The sequence below is a fragment of the Rhipicephalus sanguineus genome, chromosome 8, assembly GCF_013339695.2.
Source record: "Rhipicephalus sanguineus isolate Rsan-2018 chromosome 8, BIME_Rsan_1.4, whole genome shotgun sequence".
Classification (NCBI taxonomy): Eukaryota; Metazoa; Arthropoda; class Arachnida; order Ixodida; family Ixodidae; genus Rhipicephalus; species Rhipicephalus sanguineus.
The window spans coordinates 111757734-111773819 of NC_051183.1; the positions used below are offsets into that span (position 1 = coordinate 111757734).

Consider the following 16086-nt stretch of genomic DNA (forward strand, 5'->3'; position numbering starts at 1 on the left):
GCCATTCTCAGATAGTTTGACAAAGACAATTTTACGCGCACAAACGTTCCTTTCCTTACAGCACGGTTGAAGGGGATGCGCACGAGGCCCGATTACGATATCCCGTTCTACTCTCGAAGGCGAAGCTCAAGCGTCCTCCATTTTTTTTTTCTTTTTGCATCGCCGGTCAGATCTGCTGCAGTATACTGCTATTTTTAGAGCGCACTCGTTAGGCGCCCGTTTTCGTGTAGAGCGTCGGCCCTAGTTGGCCCTCGCCGTATCCGCCTGTCTTGTGCTCTTCTAGCCACATGACGTTCTAATTTTGCCGAGGCTGGCTGGATTACCGTGCATGTACGAGCCGGGTTTCTTAAACCCACATTATACAAGTCAGTGGAACCTAGTAGTTCGCGTCGCCAAAACAGAAGCTCTACGGTTCTTTCTAAACAATGCGCTACCCAACCGGCGGAAGTCGGCTCGATTACTTTGCAACCTTGTGCAAGTTAGCAGGTCTCTGTAGTTCGCGCTGGCGAAACAAAGTTCTCGACACCACCGAGACGAGCCGGGATATGTTCGCCACTTCATTATGAACAAAAAGCGACATAACCTGTTGAAGCGCTTCGTCTACTGCAGCAGCTATACAAGCTGCCCTAGCAGAGGCTTAGCGGTGCCGACTTCAGAATCCAGAGGTGCTCGTGGCCGAAGCACAAGGTAGGTGCCATCGCGGAGAAGACCTAAAGTGCGCTCCGCATAAGCAACTACAGATTCGAGGAAACATTTTACTCCTAGGTGACCACCAGAAGACGAAGCACACGGAAAGAGCGTCGCGCTCTTTTAAATGCGAAGCATTTCTTGGCGAACCAAAGGCACTTTGCGCGTTTCTATGTACGTATCTATCCAACTTGTCGTCTACGTATGGGTGCTCTCGTGATCGCCTCATTCACGTGGTGTAGACCTAAATTTGTATGGGAGGGAAAGAGTGTTTGAGGAATATGACTGACTGGTCACGACATGAATAACGTGAAAATTCTGTCGCGTAAGTCGTCGAACCCTTTCCTCCAGACACATACCCGTATATCACGGGCCGCGGTATGCGGGTATGCGCCACAGGTGACTGACAGTTTATATTGAATTTGAGTTGAATTTTATTTGCCAAAAGGTACACGAATCGATAAACACACGAAAAAAGATCATCCGGATCCTTAGCATTAGGCTCCTTTGGATAAAAAAAAAATGTTTACAGATATACACATACAAAATTGCAATTTTAACTGTTTACTTATTTATTTTTATGCAGGAAGCTGACAGGGTATTTGAATCAGACTTAAAACCATATTAGAGGTCATCACATTAATGATTCAGGTTAACAGGAAAGTATTTATATTATTTTATTTCGGAAGGTATATTGTTCCACAAAGTGCAACCAACGATAGACAGCCATCTTTTGTCATACATATTTTTACAAGTAGCTGTAAGACGTTGCCGGCTTCGTAGGCTGGAGTGCGAAACAGGGAGGAAACAAATTTAATGTTAAGCGGACTATTGTTAGTTATACAATTATGAACCATATTTGTAGTTTTCATAGTTTATGAGCAAGAGGCATGAATTGAAGTTTGTTAAAGAGTGGCTTGGAAGAAGCTCCCTAACTTGGATTCGGCAAACATTGAATTGCTCGCTTCTGCAACACTATAAGTGGCTTTAAGGAAGAGTCGTACGTGTGTCCCATAATTTATGCATTATAATAAGTGACTATGGATAAGAGCTAAATAAATCGTCCTTAATATTGGTACATCGAAAAAATTGTCTACATATAAATATCATTAAGCAAACACTGCTGAGCGAGAACGACTCAATATGCATGACGACTCAATACGCATTTTCAAATTTAAGTCGTAGTGTGTTAACACCTAGATATGTCACACTATTCAAACATTCGATATCTACCCGGGAACGGCGAGAACACACTATCGTAATTTAGATGCGAGAGCGTTAGGAAAAACCGACATCGGCAGCGTTCACCCGAAGAACGCAATGAATGAGAATTAGGATGCCAGCGGTATTTGAACCAAAGCGTCCGGCGTGGCAGTCGGCTGTTATACCAAAGCACCACGCCAGATCTTGAAATTGCTTTGCAAAAATACCCTATACAGGCGTAATGGCGGTGCAGCGTCAACTGTGGTTCCAGCATTGGCTCCGCTTGTATAGCAGTCTGATAAATATTGCATTGGTATTTCTACGAGCAAGCTATATTCAACTGTTGCTCCATCCCGGGGGAATACGCTAACGAAAGTCGGCGTATGATAGTCATGTCATCGCACCGTGAAGTCCACTTTGTTTCGATAATACTGACGTTTGTGGTCTAACGTGTGTGCTGAAGTTACGTCAGAGCATAAGTTATCCTTTAAACGCCAGTGTAGTCGACGTTAGCGGTAATCGCACAATGTGCACACAACTATTACACTTATGGAAACAGGTCGATCTACTTTGTAACGCTTGGCTCAAAGCGAAAAAATGCAGCATAGATAATTACGCGCACACTGCTGCGCAAGAAACCGATACCCAAAAGGCGTGGGATGTGCCGAATTTTTAAAAAAATCTCTCAATTTATATTTAAATATCAAGTTAATTTTAAAATCTGAGAAAAACCTTTTAACGGCTGTGCACCACCAGAAGAAAGACAATGTACAGGAAAAAAGTGTCACAAGAAAAGAGCGGGACGCATCTTTTCCTGTGACAATTTTTTTTTGTGCCTCGTCTTTTTTCTGGTGGTGCTTAGGCGTCGATAATTTTCTCTCTATATACGTACCACTTAGCTCAGCACCAATTTCTTCTAAATTAAAGACTAGTTTTTAAGTAAGTGTACAGTGTCGCCCACACCAAAGATGAACATTTGTATTCAAGGCCTGGAAAAAAACGAATGTTTAATACTTATTTCGGAAACCATTATTGTGTTTTTCGCAGGGTGTCGGAACAAAATGTTTTTCGTTTCGGTTTTAGTTTCGTTCCACCGCAAAAATGTTCCGTTCCGTTTCTTTTCCGGAACAAAGAAAAAAATGTTCCGTAACGGTTCGTAAACCTTTTTTTTTGTATGTAAAAACTTGAAATTAAGGTAATCATAAAAGACATTGGATTTTTGGTGTAGTTACTTGCCCTCCTCTTAAGAAAGTGGGACAGGGGTAAAACACGTCTTTCAGAAGAGCGGAAGTAACTGTACCACGAATTCCTACCAACTAGCACAAACCAGAATACCCTTCAAAGACATAGTATTTGTTTTCTCAAGTCAGTTACAAATATTTTGAGCAGGCACAATGATTTGTGTCAAGGGAGCGAGCACGATCTCAGAAGCAGCACGTCATTGAGTGTGTTCTCTGATGTGCCACACCGCTGTTCTGATAACAAGATCGCCAGGCCTGCGCGGAACATGGAACACAGTCACAGCGAAAGCTGGAAGAGCGGACTTTGTACAGCCCGTTGTAGAGCCTCTTGGGGCAACTAATACAAGTACACATGCAAGGTACCCACTACACAATAAATCATCCTAATTTTTAAGAAGTAGCGAAGTTCCCACTATGCCATTTCTCGTCATTCTTCGGAGAATCGTGGCACGCGCTACACATCTGTAAGGCATTATGTGCACATTGTGCTGACGACGAAGAATTATGGCTGGGCACATTGCAGTGAGTGGGAAGCATTAAACCAAATACTCTTTGCGCCATTAGCACTGTGTGATGATTGGTTGTTATTTTACTCTTCTGCCACGCTATATTACATATGTTAACACGATTCCTTGCCCGACGTGCCGCCTGTATACAGTGTTTTTGCGAAGGAGTTGCAACCACCATGGCACTCTGGTGGAAGACTCGACTGCCACGCAGAGAGCGCTGGTTAAAATCCCCTCCGATCCTAGAAATTCGTTTCTCATTTCATGTTTTTCTTATTTCACGCGATAGCGGTCACGGACACCGGCGGCAGCGGACAACTATGGCGCCAAAATCAGCTGTTGTGATATAACCGTTTTCGCTGTAACAAACTTCAGCGCCGACAATGCCCTCTATATGCTGGCCTGCGTGACAGGCGCGCAAAAGTCCACTTGCGTTAATATAAACATCTCTGATTGCCACTGTTTTCGTTTTTCGCGCAATTTCCACATACCATTGCTTTGGAATTCCTTCCTGAGGTACGCGCTAATACTTTACCCTGAGATATGCTGACATTGCATGGGCGCAGTTGTTCCGGCTTGCGAAGTTTTCTCGTGAACCGAAAAACCATCGAAAAAATTTCCGTTTCACTCCGGAACGAAATTATAAAGTTTCGGTACGTTTTCGCTCCGGTCAAACATATCGTTTTTTTTTTTTTCGTTTTTCGTTTTCGATTTTCGTTCCGTTCCGACACACTGGTTCCTCGACACCATATTTGGTTGTCGAACGATGGGCATTTCCTTTGTCAAGTAGGACAAACGGCCTAGTTTTACAGGCTTGATTACTAATGAGGTGTTCAGCTTAGATCTGGTTGACCCTGTACACGCATACATGCCTCTCTCATATTCTTAGCAATAGTGTACCGCAAAATGAAAACACGCATGCCGCTACGCTCATCTTTTTCATTAGGGGTGTCCTAATTGTAGGTAATATATTTTTCACTCTCTCAATGCAATATTAAATGGGCGCCGCCCTGGATTCACCAAGAAACTACATGGCACACACTGAGGTAAAAGAGGTGTCATCTTTGGATTAGTAGTCTGGTCTGAATGTACAAATAAGTATTGCACTCGTTCTTTTATATGTTTGCTTGTCTTGTGTGTTAAATCATTAGTTATAAATTTAAAACTTCATATCAACAATTCTTGGCCAATCCCCCAGCGTGGGTATGAGCCATGTGTAGAGGCACATCATCATCATCATCATCATGAGCTACGCATGTGACTCTCCCATGTATAACTCCCTTTAGGGAGGCACGCTGACTCTCTTTAGGAGAGTCCTGGGATGTATGACTCTCTGTAAAAGGGCGCGCTAGCTCTCTTTCGGAGAGTCGTCCGTCCCCCGACTCTCCCAAAGAGTCAACATCAACAGTTGCGCGTGATGTGACGTCACAGAGACCTCGCACTGTGCTATAGTGCTGTTCTTAATCGTGCAGTCGCTGGGCACGGTCCCTCGCAACTTGACGGTGGCAATGGGCCTGCTGCAGTGTTTTATTTATTTTTATTGCGATAGCAATTATATGGACAGTCTCGGCTGGATTTTGCCGTCGCCGTCGCCATCGCCGCCGTCATGCACCGTATATGTATAAGTATGTATATATATATAAAAGCCCCAAAGAAAATTAATTCAGAAAAATGCTTCCGAAGCGCGGAATCGAACCAGGGACCTCTTGTTCCGCAGCGAGCGGCGCTATCCACTACGCCACGAAACGCAGATCCTCCACGTAGCTAACGGCGAGCGTTATATACACACCCTTTAGAGCTGGACGGACTCGGAGACAGCAGGCGATAATAAGCGTTTCTTCATTACCAGCGAGATGGCGCTAGAAGCCCGACGGGCGCATTTAAAAGTCGTCGGCGAGCTCGCTCGCTTCTTCTTATATTTGCGCATGGGAGAAGCTTGCGCTTCCGCTGTCTCCTCGCGCGGTTTTCTCGTGGTGAGGGGAAGAGAGATGTTTCACGCTTTCATCGTGATGTCCGCGCTCATGTTACGGAGCGTACGAAAGTCACTCGATCTCGAGGGACGCCGCTAAACGAACAAACAGAAAATCAGCGCGAACTATCAAGTGTCACAGCTCGACACTTGAAGCACGCTAGTTTCCTTCGCTGCTTCGGCCGCCTTTGTAACAGAAGCGCTGTTCAAACTGAGAGTATCCATTGGCGAGCCTCACTTCGTATAGCATTAGTTCCTTGCTATCGCATTCATTGCTTCGCCCTTGCGGCGAAACTGTGACTTTTTATTTATTTATTTATTTATTTATTTATTTATTTATTTATTTATTTATTTATTTATTCGTTTATCACAGTATCTACAGCTTGTTAGTGGCCGGCATCTGGAGCTCCGGCTTTTGAAGGATGACGGCGCGTATGCATGCTGTAGACCGAGCGCTGCCGAAGCCATAGAAGATAATGAAACGCTACGGGTGACCTGGTTAACCCGTCGTACATTTGAGAGCAGAAACATAGCTCTGCGCGAAGGTCCGGCCGTCACGTTTTTTTTTAAATGCGAAGCATTTCTTAGCGAACCCCAGGCACTTTGGCCGTTTCTATCTACGTATCTATCTATCTATCTATCTATCTATCTATCTATCTATCTATCTATCTATCTATCTATCTAGCCGCCTACGTCTCGGCGCTCTCCTGGTCGTCTCCATAACTTGTAATATGCCAAGATTGGCGTAGCAGGCGATCAGTGTATGACGAACACAATTCACTGGTAATGACATGAATAACGCAAAATACCTGTCGCGTATGTCATGAAACCCTTTCTCTCAGTCACGTGTGGCACACACCCGTAACCAGAGTTTATGTTATGCGGGTATGTGCCACAGGTGATACCAAGTCTCAACCAACACAGTAACCGCGAACACACATATTGACACGCAAGGAAAGTGATAATATTAATAATTGTTGGGCTTTTATGTCCCAGAACTACGATATGATTATGAGAGACGCCATAGCGAAGGGCTCGGGAAGTTTTGACCATTGGGTGTTCTTTAACGTGTACCGAGATCACACAGTACACGGTCATCTAGCATTTTGCCTCCATCGAAATGCGACCGCCGCGACCGGGATCGAACCTGCGACCTTCGTGTCAGCAGCCAAGCACCGTAACCGCAACACCACCGCGGCGGACGCAAGGAAAGTGAGGAAGCTGAAGACAGAACACCCGTGGAAGACGCTCAACTACCATCCACTCGTCCAAGTGGTAGGCAACGTGGACCACGTGGATTACGCAAAAACCTGGGTCAGCGCTTTCTACAATAAATCTGCTAAAAAAACTAGGCCTCTCATCATTACCGGTGACTTCAACATTGATTTATCAAGACCCAACAATGATTGGTGCTTATACTGTGTGAAAGACGGCCTGGATGTGGACAGGGCATCAAAAGACCTCGCTGCCACGTCCACGACAGAAGGCATCATAGATCATTTCATTGTAAGAGGCATCCAGAATTTCCACCAGCTTCACAATATCTCGCACTTCACTACACTTAGATTCCTCATAACCGCGATCACGAACGGATCCCATTAACAAGTCCGGTCCAGCTGCTGGTGCTCACTGATCACTGTGATGGTGACCTTGTTCAATAACTGTCAAGAACCCCTTTACACATACACACGGGTTCATGAAACGTGCGTGCGTTCTCCGTCACAACGGAAAAGTATAAACATAACAACTGTAACTGTGACTGTAACGTACATGCAGTGTGCCTGCGCGTGGCACTCGGCTATGTATATATCTATGGAAACTATCCTGAATGAAGCTTAGTTGCGAGTAACGCCTGTCCTGTGCATCTGTGTTCTTTCTTTGTCCTGTTCGGATTCGTGCTATCCAGTATTGAAGAATATAAGCTTACGGCGTCTGGTGTTGGTAACACCCATGTTGCTGTTGGCATCGTTACGCAACTGTAAACAATGGGTTATACAATACATATGCTACTCTTGAACATATGAGTGTGCGTATACCACTTTCACATTTCTCTAGCGTCATTCCGTAACGTTTCGCTCAATGTGAAAAATTACGCCACAGTCACCATCCAGCGCATGCTTCGCATCACGTCGATTCCCACGGCAGGTGGGATCTGCCGAATTTTTTTATGATTTGCGGGCATTCTTTTTTCTATTTTTGCAACCCGGAAAAGTGGATTACGTCAGACGTGTCGTACATGGATGGATGAGAAAAACAAAATATGGTCAGAAAGAATGTGCGGAGAAGTCGCTGTTATATGGTCATCAACCCAAGGTGTACGGCGACTTGGGCGGCCCAATTCATGACCCTTGTCCGGGCGACTGGGTCTGAGCTGGCCAACGTGACCTCCCACTGCTCGCGAGAATTACATATATTATCCGTTGCGGGCGGCACCATACTACAGTGTCACATAATATGCTCATAGGTTGCCTCTGCTGGCACAATTTGGAGTGCGGCTTAAACTCCTTCGGGTACACCTTTTAGGGGCGAAGCTCCTTAAGGCGGCACCCATTCGTCCCTCGTAGTCGTAGTCGTAGTAGTCGTAGTGCGTAACCAGTCTTACGCTTTGACCTCCAAGGTGGTGCCGGTGGGAGATTTTTCTTGTGCGTTGTTGAACAATAAAAAAAAATTCTTCCGCCACGGTGGTCTAGTGGTTATGGCGCTCGACTGCTGACCCGAAGGTCGCGGGATCGAATCCCGGCCGCGGCGGCTGCATTTTCGATGGAGGTGAAAATGTCTGAGGCCCGTGTACTTAGATTTAGGTGCACGTTAAAGAACCCCAGGTGGTCGAAATTTCCGGAGCCCTTCACTACGGCGTCTCTCATAATCATATCGTGGTTTTGGGACGTTAAACCCCAGATATTATTATTATTATTAACAAAAAAAAATTCGCAGCGTGCGCGTTAACTAAAAGCCGAATTCTTCTGTCTCTCATTCCCCATTAGCAGCCATTGGCATGTTCCAGTAGGAAACGTTAGTAGAAGTAGAAGTGTAAGTGTTAGCTAAAAGACGACTTCTTCTGTCTCTCATTCCCATTAGCAGCCATTGTTTACCTCCAAGGTAGTGCCTGGTGAGATTTCTCCTGTGCGTGAGTAAAGAATAAAAATTTTGTTCAAAACGCCGTTGATTGATGAAATAAACCAACGAAAGACGCCAGATGTTTTGTAAAAGCAAAACGAAAGAACGCCAGATGTTTCTAAAGCAAAACGAAAAGACGCCAGCTGCTTAACGGAAGACGCCAGATGTTTTCTAAAGCAATGGTGTTCTAAACAATGAAAATTCACAGCGTACATGTAAAATTAAAGTGAGCTGCAAGTCGTCATAACTCATCGAACCTTTAGTATAAACGCGCCCGATCTCACGTCGGTGATGATGTACTGGGCAGAATTCACGGAAGATTCACGGTTTACCGATGAACCTCCGCAGCTTCGCCTACTCATCATCATTCACTCCGTGGATATGCTGTTTCAACAGTTATCGGTTGGGAAAGATCTTGTCTGCAATTTTCTCCAGACGCATTCCTGTGCCTTGGTCAACCACTTGTGCGGGGGCGAATAAAGCCTCCGCTCTATTTCGTAATGATTTGTGATGTCGTGAAGGGACACCAGGCCATCTCTCGCGGACCTCCCTCGAACGGAAGCTCACCTGTGCGGCTGACATTGAGCATTCATGTCAGCCGTCTCGTTACCAGTGTTCCTATCGTAACAGGAACAATTTAATCGAGGGTTTGTGAAGGTGCTCTACATCTCTGCTATCATTCTTGGGGTGTTCAGATGATAATTTAAAATTGGTAAATTAAACATAATTAACCAGTTAAAGGGAAAACAAAAATAGCCTGAGAAACTTTAGGCCACTACGAGTAGTACGCATTCAGTTAATTTCGCTCCAAAGTGCGATTCATTTTTTTTCCACCAGATTTACGTGGGACAGCCTGCATTTGTGCCTCTCCATATTATGACGATAACCAACATGCCGCCAGACGCACAATAGCGCCCGCGGCTCAAACCTTCGCTTTAATACAACACGTACTATTTACGAGAGCCCCATTCAGGAGCCAGATCTGTGACACCCGTTGCTACCGGTGCATGCGCATATTATACCGACTGCTTACATGCATGTCGGTATCGCGCCTGACACGCTAGCCACGCTTACAGTGCAGATAACATAGTCACAAAATTTATCAATGTATGTTAGAAAGGAACACTGACTGAACAAATCGTTGATTGCTTCACCAGATTACGGGGACTAAGACTGCTCACGCTTTGCATGTGTCAATTTGTTCTTGGCGCAATAATGCTTCCGTGGTTCATTCCACAACGCTGAGGGAGATTTTTTTGCTATTAGGTGGCCATCTTAAGCAAAATGTATAGCGCCCCCCCCCCCACCCCCGAAATTCCCGTATTTCTGGTTCATAACACAATGAAAACCAAACCATCCTGCCACCAAAACGTTTCTTACATGAAAAAGCAGCGTTCTTCATGTTCTTTAAACGAAGGACAACACAACACTCGTCCGTATCGCGCATCTTATCCCCGCAGTCCGGATGCCATGCAATCGAGTGCGCAGTCACAAACGATGTCGCATTCATCACAGACCCGAGTAACCAGGCATGAAGACACCGCTATTCGTGTGTTCTCGTAGGACACGCTCATTCGCTGGGTCGGCGCCTGCTCCAGCGCCACACGCGGCAGTTGAAGGTGGCCATGGCGAGCGTCCAGGCCATGCATGGCACCATGATCTTCGCCGCCCGCTCGTCGATGGGCAAGTAGAAGTGGGCCAGTAGTGCCACTGTGCCGCATAGCAGGTTCATGTCCACCATGGCCTGCGAAAGCGTTAGATTAATAAAACGTTATGTTGGGCCACTTGGTTTCTACCTTCCATATTTACAGCGCGAAAGGACGCCACAGAGAAGGCACACAAGACATAAGTAGCGATCCGTGTGTCTTGTGGTCCATTATAACATGGGGTCCGTCATAATTCGTTCGAGTCTTAATGGCTCTCCATTGAAGGATGTACGAAGGTTTAGCAGCCTGTATGTTGGCTGAATAATTCAGACACTGTTTTCTTCTAGTAATAGCTAAGGTTGTTCGTAACACATAATTCCGATATTGATTCGATAAACTTGCATCGTGGTAATTTTTGAGTTCGACGCGCTACGGGGATCGCATTCCGCTATTATCAGCGTCGACGAAGCTTTTCGTTCCACGGAGAGAAGGGGACATGAACATTGCAGCATTGTGTATTCACCGTATTGCGCGCACAAAGGTATTGAAAAGTAGCAGAAAACGCAGCCAAGGAAAGTATAGTGGATGTTAATAGTACTGTTTGAAGCGTATTGTAATAATTGTGATATATATGTGAAGTAAGTGAAGTGGACAAAAAGACGACTTGTCGCCGACAGGGATGAAACCTGCAACCTTCTGATTAGGCGCCCGATGCTCTTGCACTTTAAGAGAGCCCAATTGAAAACAGTACTACAATACACTTAAAAAAGGACAATTAACACCCTTATACTTTCCTTAGCTTCATTAACTGGTGGGTTTCATTACCGTTGTTCCAAACAAAGAAACGAGTCCTGAAAATTCTTTTCATTCATATTGTGCGCCGCGCCTTTTACATTCATTGTAGCAGCACTACCTTTGTTTGTGAACCGGACTGACTACGCCCGCATAGCGCAGTACTTTTGGCGCATATTTTCGCTAAGCTCTTCAGTAGGACAGACTGTTAGGCTAGTTGGGTTTGCTTTATGACAAAGTCGAATCCGCGCAAGTGAAAAGTGATACAAAAAGACAAGGAAGACAAGGACAGACGCCTGTCCTTGTTTGACTCGTCTTTTTCTGCCAGTCTTTATTTGCGCTAATTTGATTTCTCTAAACAGCGGATGTCGTCACGACAGAACTCTGTGAACAATGTCATGACGTCACCGCCACATAATGTCTTATCGTCATTGTCTGCCTGAGTAAGCCACTGCTGAGCAAAGGCACCTTGAATGTTTTGCCAATCAACTCAATCCTGTGCTTGCTGTGGCCACGTTATTCCCGCAGTCTTGTTACTCTCATCTGCCCGCCTAACTCTGTCTCCCCCTCGCGCGTTCACCTTCTTTTGGAATCCAGTCTGTTACTCTTAATGACCAGCGGTTGTCTTGTTGTCGCGCTGCATGCCCAACCCATACACATTTTTTCTTGATTTCGACTAAGACGCCTATAGCCCCCGTTTGCTCCATGACCCACTCTGCTCTCTTCATGTCGCTTGAGTTTACACCTGTCATTTACTTTTTCAAGGCTCGCTGCGTCATCCTCGATTTAACAAAGCTGAAAACTGGGCGAGTTGGTATGTATTCATCGTTACCGGAGTTGAACCCATTTCATAAACCCCCAGGTTTCTGCTCCGTGTGTGCATACCAGTATGATGCAGCTGTTTATACCCTTCAAGTAAAGTAATCCTCACCAATGCGAACTTCTGTTTGGAGTAAAAGAGAGGAGGCCACGCCCAGTTGTATCCGAGTCCAGCGGCGAACACGGCTAGAGCAGGCCTAGCCGGACCTTGCAGGCCACCCCCGCTGCGGAAGACCAGGTAGGCGGCGTAGCCCATGGCGCTGTTGAACGCCACCCATAGCATAACCTGGCCGGTGCTTCCCGGGAAATTGCGTACCAACTGACACCGCTGCGACATTTAAATTTGGTTGTGGTATCCGTAGAAGGCATAGAAGTCACAAGGCAATATATTCCTCTTTCACTATACTGGTTACCAAGGTGTTCTCATCTAACCTTTAGCTTTCGGTTTCTGTGGTAAGTCTCCCGACTACTAAGTATTTTATAGAGTCAAACTCAAAAAATTGTTTTCCAGGAAACACATTTTGGATGCGAAATGCCTAGGATGTCCTCAAGTGTGGATCAACGTCCAAGAAGTCAAGATAACGCAAAATATTCTGCAGCTTTCGACGATGACGCTTCCGAGCCATTATCCTTTCGCCCTCCCTATGGGAACGCTTCATATGAAGTGTGGCCTTTGACATGAGTAGAGCCTGCACCATTTGAGCTCTTAGTGGCTAGTTTCAGATCGAAACAAACGTTCTTAGATGAGCTTGTGTGAATGCGCCTCTGTTGCATAGCATTCCTGCGTGGCAGTATAACCATTATCACCGTACCACCAGCTTTCTTGTGCTCACGCATTCAATACAGAAAACACATATTATGAATACACATCATGACATAGATTAAGGCGTGCAGTAACGGACACAAGTGAACTAGACAACGCAAATGTCGTATGTGATTATGTTCTCTTGTGTCAGTGTTTGCATGCTTTATTTCTTAGAACTTGGTTAAACTTGGTAACACCGCAAGGGTGGGGATAAACAGGCAAACGCTTTTATCGTCTTTGCGCTGTTATCCAGTAATTCTAGTATACACCAAACGCAAGTTAACAGCTTTTTGCTTTACTTTTTCCCGCGATGGGTCACTACAAACTAGCACACGTTTACATCATTCCTAGTATTAGTGCAGTTTCAATGCGTTAGGCAGCATCAGTCAACAATGATGTCAGGGTAGTTATTCGATATTTTCCGTTAATGTGACGGGCTGCCACTGCCACATATTCCTGACATTTCTCTCTTGCCTGTACCTTGACCTTCACGCCTCTGACTCACCTTGACAACATCGTCATGCCTGGTCTTGATGAGGTAGAGGCCCGCCAGGCCGCCCAGGTTTGGTAGAAGCACCCAGCAGGCCGCCTGGGTGGCCTCCTTGTATTCCATGCCTACCCGATGTCACGCCTGGGAAAAAAGCGACGTCACTGAGAAGCCCTAGCCCGCTCACTATAGGTACTGAATGCCTGGCGTCGTCAGCTTCGGTATCGCCCTTAAAATTCGATGATGAATGCCTCAAATTACGAGCAACTTTTTCTTATTTCTAGAAAATGGATATGCCGTAAATTGGCAGGCCCTACAGCTTTCTAATATAAATGACCGCCCTCAAGTTAATAACTAAAAAAAATTAACGAGGTTTTCTTAACTTGCGGCAACAGTGTCATTTCAGCTGGGGCAAACTATATCTGCGTCCACGTAGAGTCCGTGTATAGAACTCTTTTTCGAACTCTGTACCATTTAAAAAATCACCCAGTGTATGCCGTTGCACAAAAACTCCCTATACCTTTGTACAAGGAGCTACGTATCACTGGGCATGTCACTCGAGTCTGCAAAAAACCATTGCTTATGACAAGGTGACTCTATTGAACACGTGTTCAATGCAGCGTGACGACATTTTATGTCGACGCGACGAAATTAAAGATGCTTGCATTAACGCTTCGAAAAGTGAAGAAGCGATGAGCGCAGTAGTTCGGTGGTATATGGATGCAGAGTGGTGGTAAGCACAGGGTTGCAAACACGATGGCTGGACCGCAGCGGCCGTATCTCTGCGTGAATTTCGCTAGGCAAGAACCTTCTCATTCGGTGCATTGAAAGCATGTTAAACCAATCCGGGTTGTTAAAATTGTTCTTGAGACTGACATTACGTTTTCAATCAACCTGCAGTTTCTCCATGTTCAGCCACACGACAAAATGAAATCGCGGTTGGAGGCGCCAAAGTTACGTAGGCTAGAAATTGACCTTTTTTGAAGAAAATCTCCGAAAATAAATGGGGCTAAAGAGGCACGTCCTGCCACTTGTCGTGCTAGATTTAATAATGAAAGTTGTTGTTCAAGGCAAAAAGAACTTGCAAAGAAATTATTCTGAAGATTCGACGCCTGAATCACTTTATCCTTCACTGTGATCGCCGCTACGAGCCCGTTTAGTTTCACATGGGATTCGCACATTATTTTGAAAAGCCGTAAGTATTATCTGGCGAGCGTTCGTGGTTCTAATGACATCTTGTGCACAAACGCAACAGGAGATAGAGGTCGCAAAGCTAGACACCGCAGAGTGCTGTCACGGCGCCAGCTGATCGAAAACACTCACCATCTGTGGCTCCGACGTGCCTGTCAGTCGCCGTGCAGACCCCGGTGCCGCGTCCGAACAGTCGTCATCTTTGTCTTCTTCGAAGCGGTGAACATGTCATTTCGCGGTGCGGTTGGTCCTCATTTTCGTATTTCCTAAACTACCACCGGTGCGCATTCGAAATATCAGATCATGACCAGAGTTTTAAATGCGGAGCTTTGCAGAATCTGTTTTCTTCTTTCTTGCCTTCCACATGTTTTTGTTTCCTAATTTTTTTGCGACTCTCTGGATGTGCAAGATTTGGCGAGCAAGCCACTTGTGCTACAGTCATTGCCTTCGGGGAAAGTCTATTTGCACCTCAATAGCCCGAGGTCACCTGATCTTGAAAGAAACGTTATGTATGAAGTCATGCCACCACCGCATAATATGAATGATAGGCGGCGTTCTACCTGGTGTTGCATAAGTACCGCTATTTTGTCTATTTGACTGATTGGCCCGCGTCACAGGGGGGTGATTAACCTACGCCGTGCCGTTCCTCGGTTCTTACACTTTTGTCAGCCTCACTACTATCACAGCTAGGGTGCAGAACGACCGTGTCGCTCTACCAATGACGTCATGATTGACATTTTGCCACAGGTCACGTTACCCGAGCTGTGTAGGCACTAAAAGACTGTGCCTTACCCTCTTAATTATTTGTTTGTTTGTTTCTTTAGCGTTAATGCCATAGCAGATAGCCACTTGGATAGATTGACCAAGACTGCGTATCATAACCTTTCGGTGACACATCTACAATAACGCTTATTAACATAAACAAGAAAAAAAAGAGAAAGAATGAAGAAAGGAAATAACAGAATAACGAAATTGTGGACTTTGGAGCAGACCAGAGAGCTCAGTTGATTTAACCAGAACAATTTGGAATGGATATGCGAGATTTTAACACATTTTAAGCATATTAATATTTTTAAAAGTAGAAATTAAAATGGGAGACGTTTAGAAGCTTCAATAAAATTGCAAACCGCATCAAATACATTCCTGTGTCATGCCCCAAAAGAGAGGCAGCGAAATTTAGTACAATTTCTGTAGTTAAACCTAAACCTACCTTCGATAGTGGAATAACTACAAGTCCTTTTCTAAGTAATGAATATCGGCGACATTACAAAAATAATGACAAAAATATAATTATTACTTCGATTTTGTTGGTTTTTGATCGAATGGTTAACAATATTGTCGTTTCCTGCTGAATATAGTTCATACCCAATGCCGGTGATTGGCCGTGTAGTGGGTGAATTTATCAAATATTTTCTGTTGTGTATCATTCGTAGAAGCTATAGTTAATGTATATATGGATCTGAAGTACATATTATTGGTAGTGGAATATTTAAAGCAGGCATAAGTTAGCTAGATGCTCGTTTAATCTTCCTGGTGAATTCCTCATGGGCGAAGAAAACATCCCTGCGGCTGTACCCCAAAGCAGTTGCCCCAAGAGAAAGAATAACAGGTCCTGATACTTTC

The 16086-nt window shown here is 45.0% G+C and overlaps 1 protein-coding gene across 1 annotated transcript; it reads right to left on the reverse strand.

Moving 5' to 3' along the window:
• Positions 1–10194: 10194 nt before the first annotated feature.
• On the reverse strand, positions 10195–13398 carry LOC119403441 (translocator protein). Its single transcript, XM_037670375.2, has 3 exons — positions 13291–13398; positions 12093–12308; positions 10195–10467 (listed from the first exon to the last, which is right to left on the reverse strand). Exons 1-3 carry the CDS (start codon positions 13396–13398, stop codon positions 10294–10296), a joined length of 498 nt encoding a protein of 165 aa, XP_037526303.1. The 3' UTR covers positions 10195–10293.
• Positions 13399–16086: the final 2688 nt, after the last annotated feature.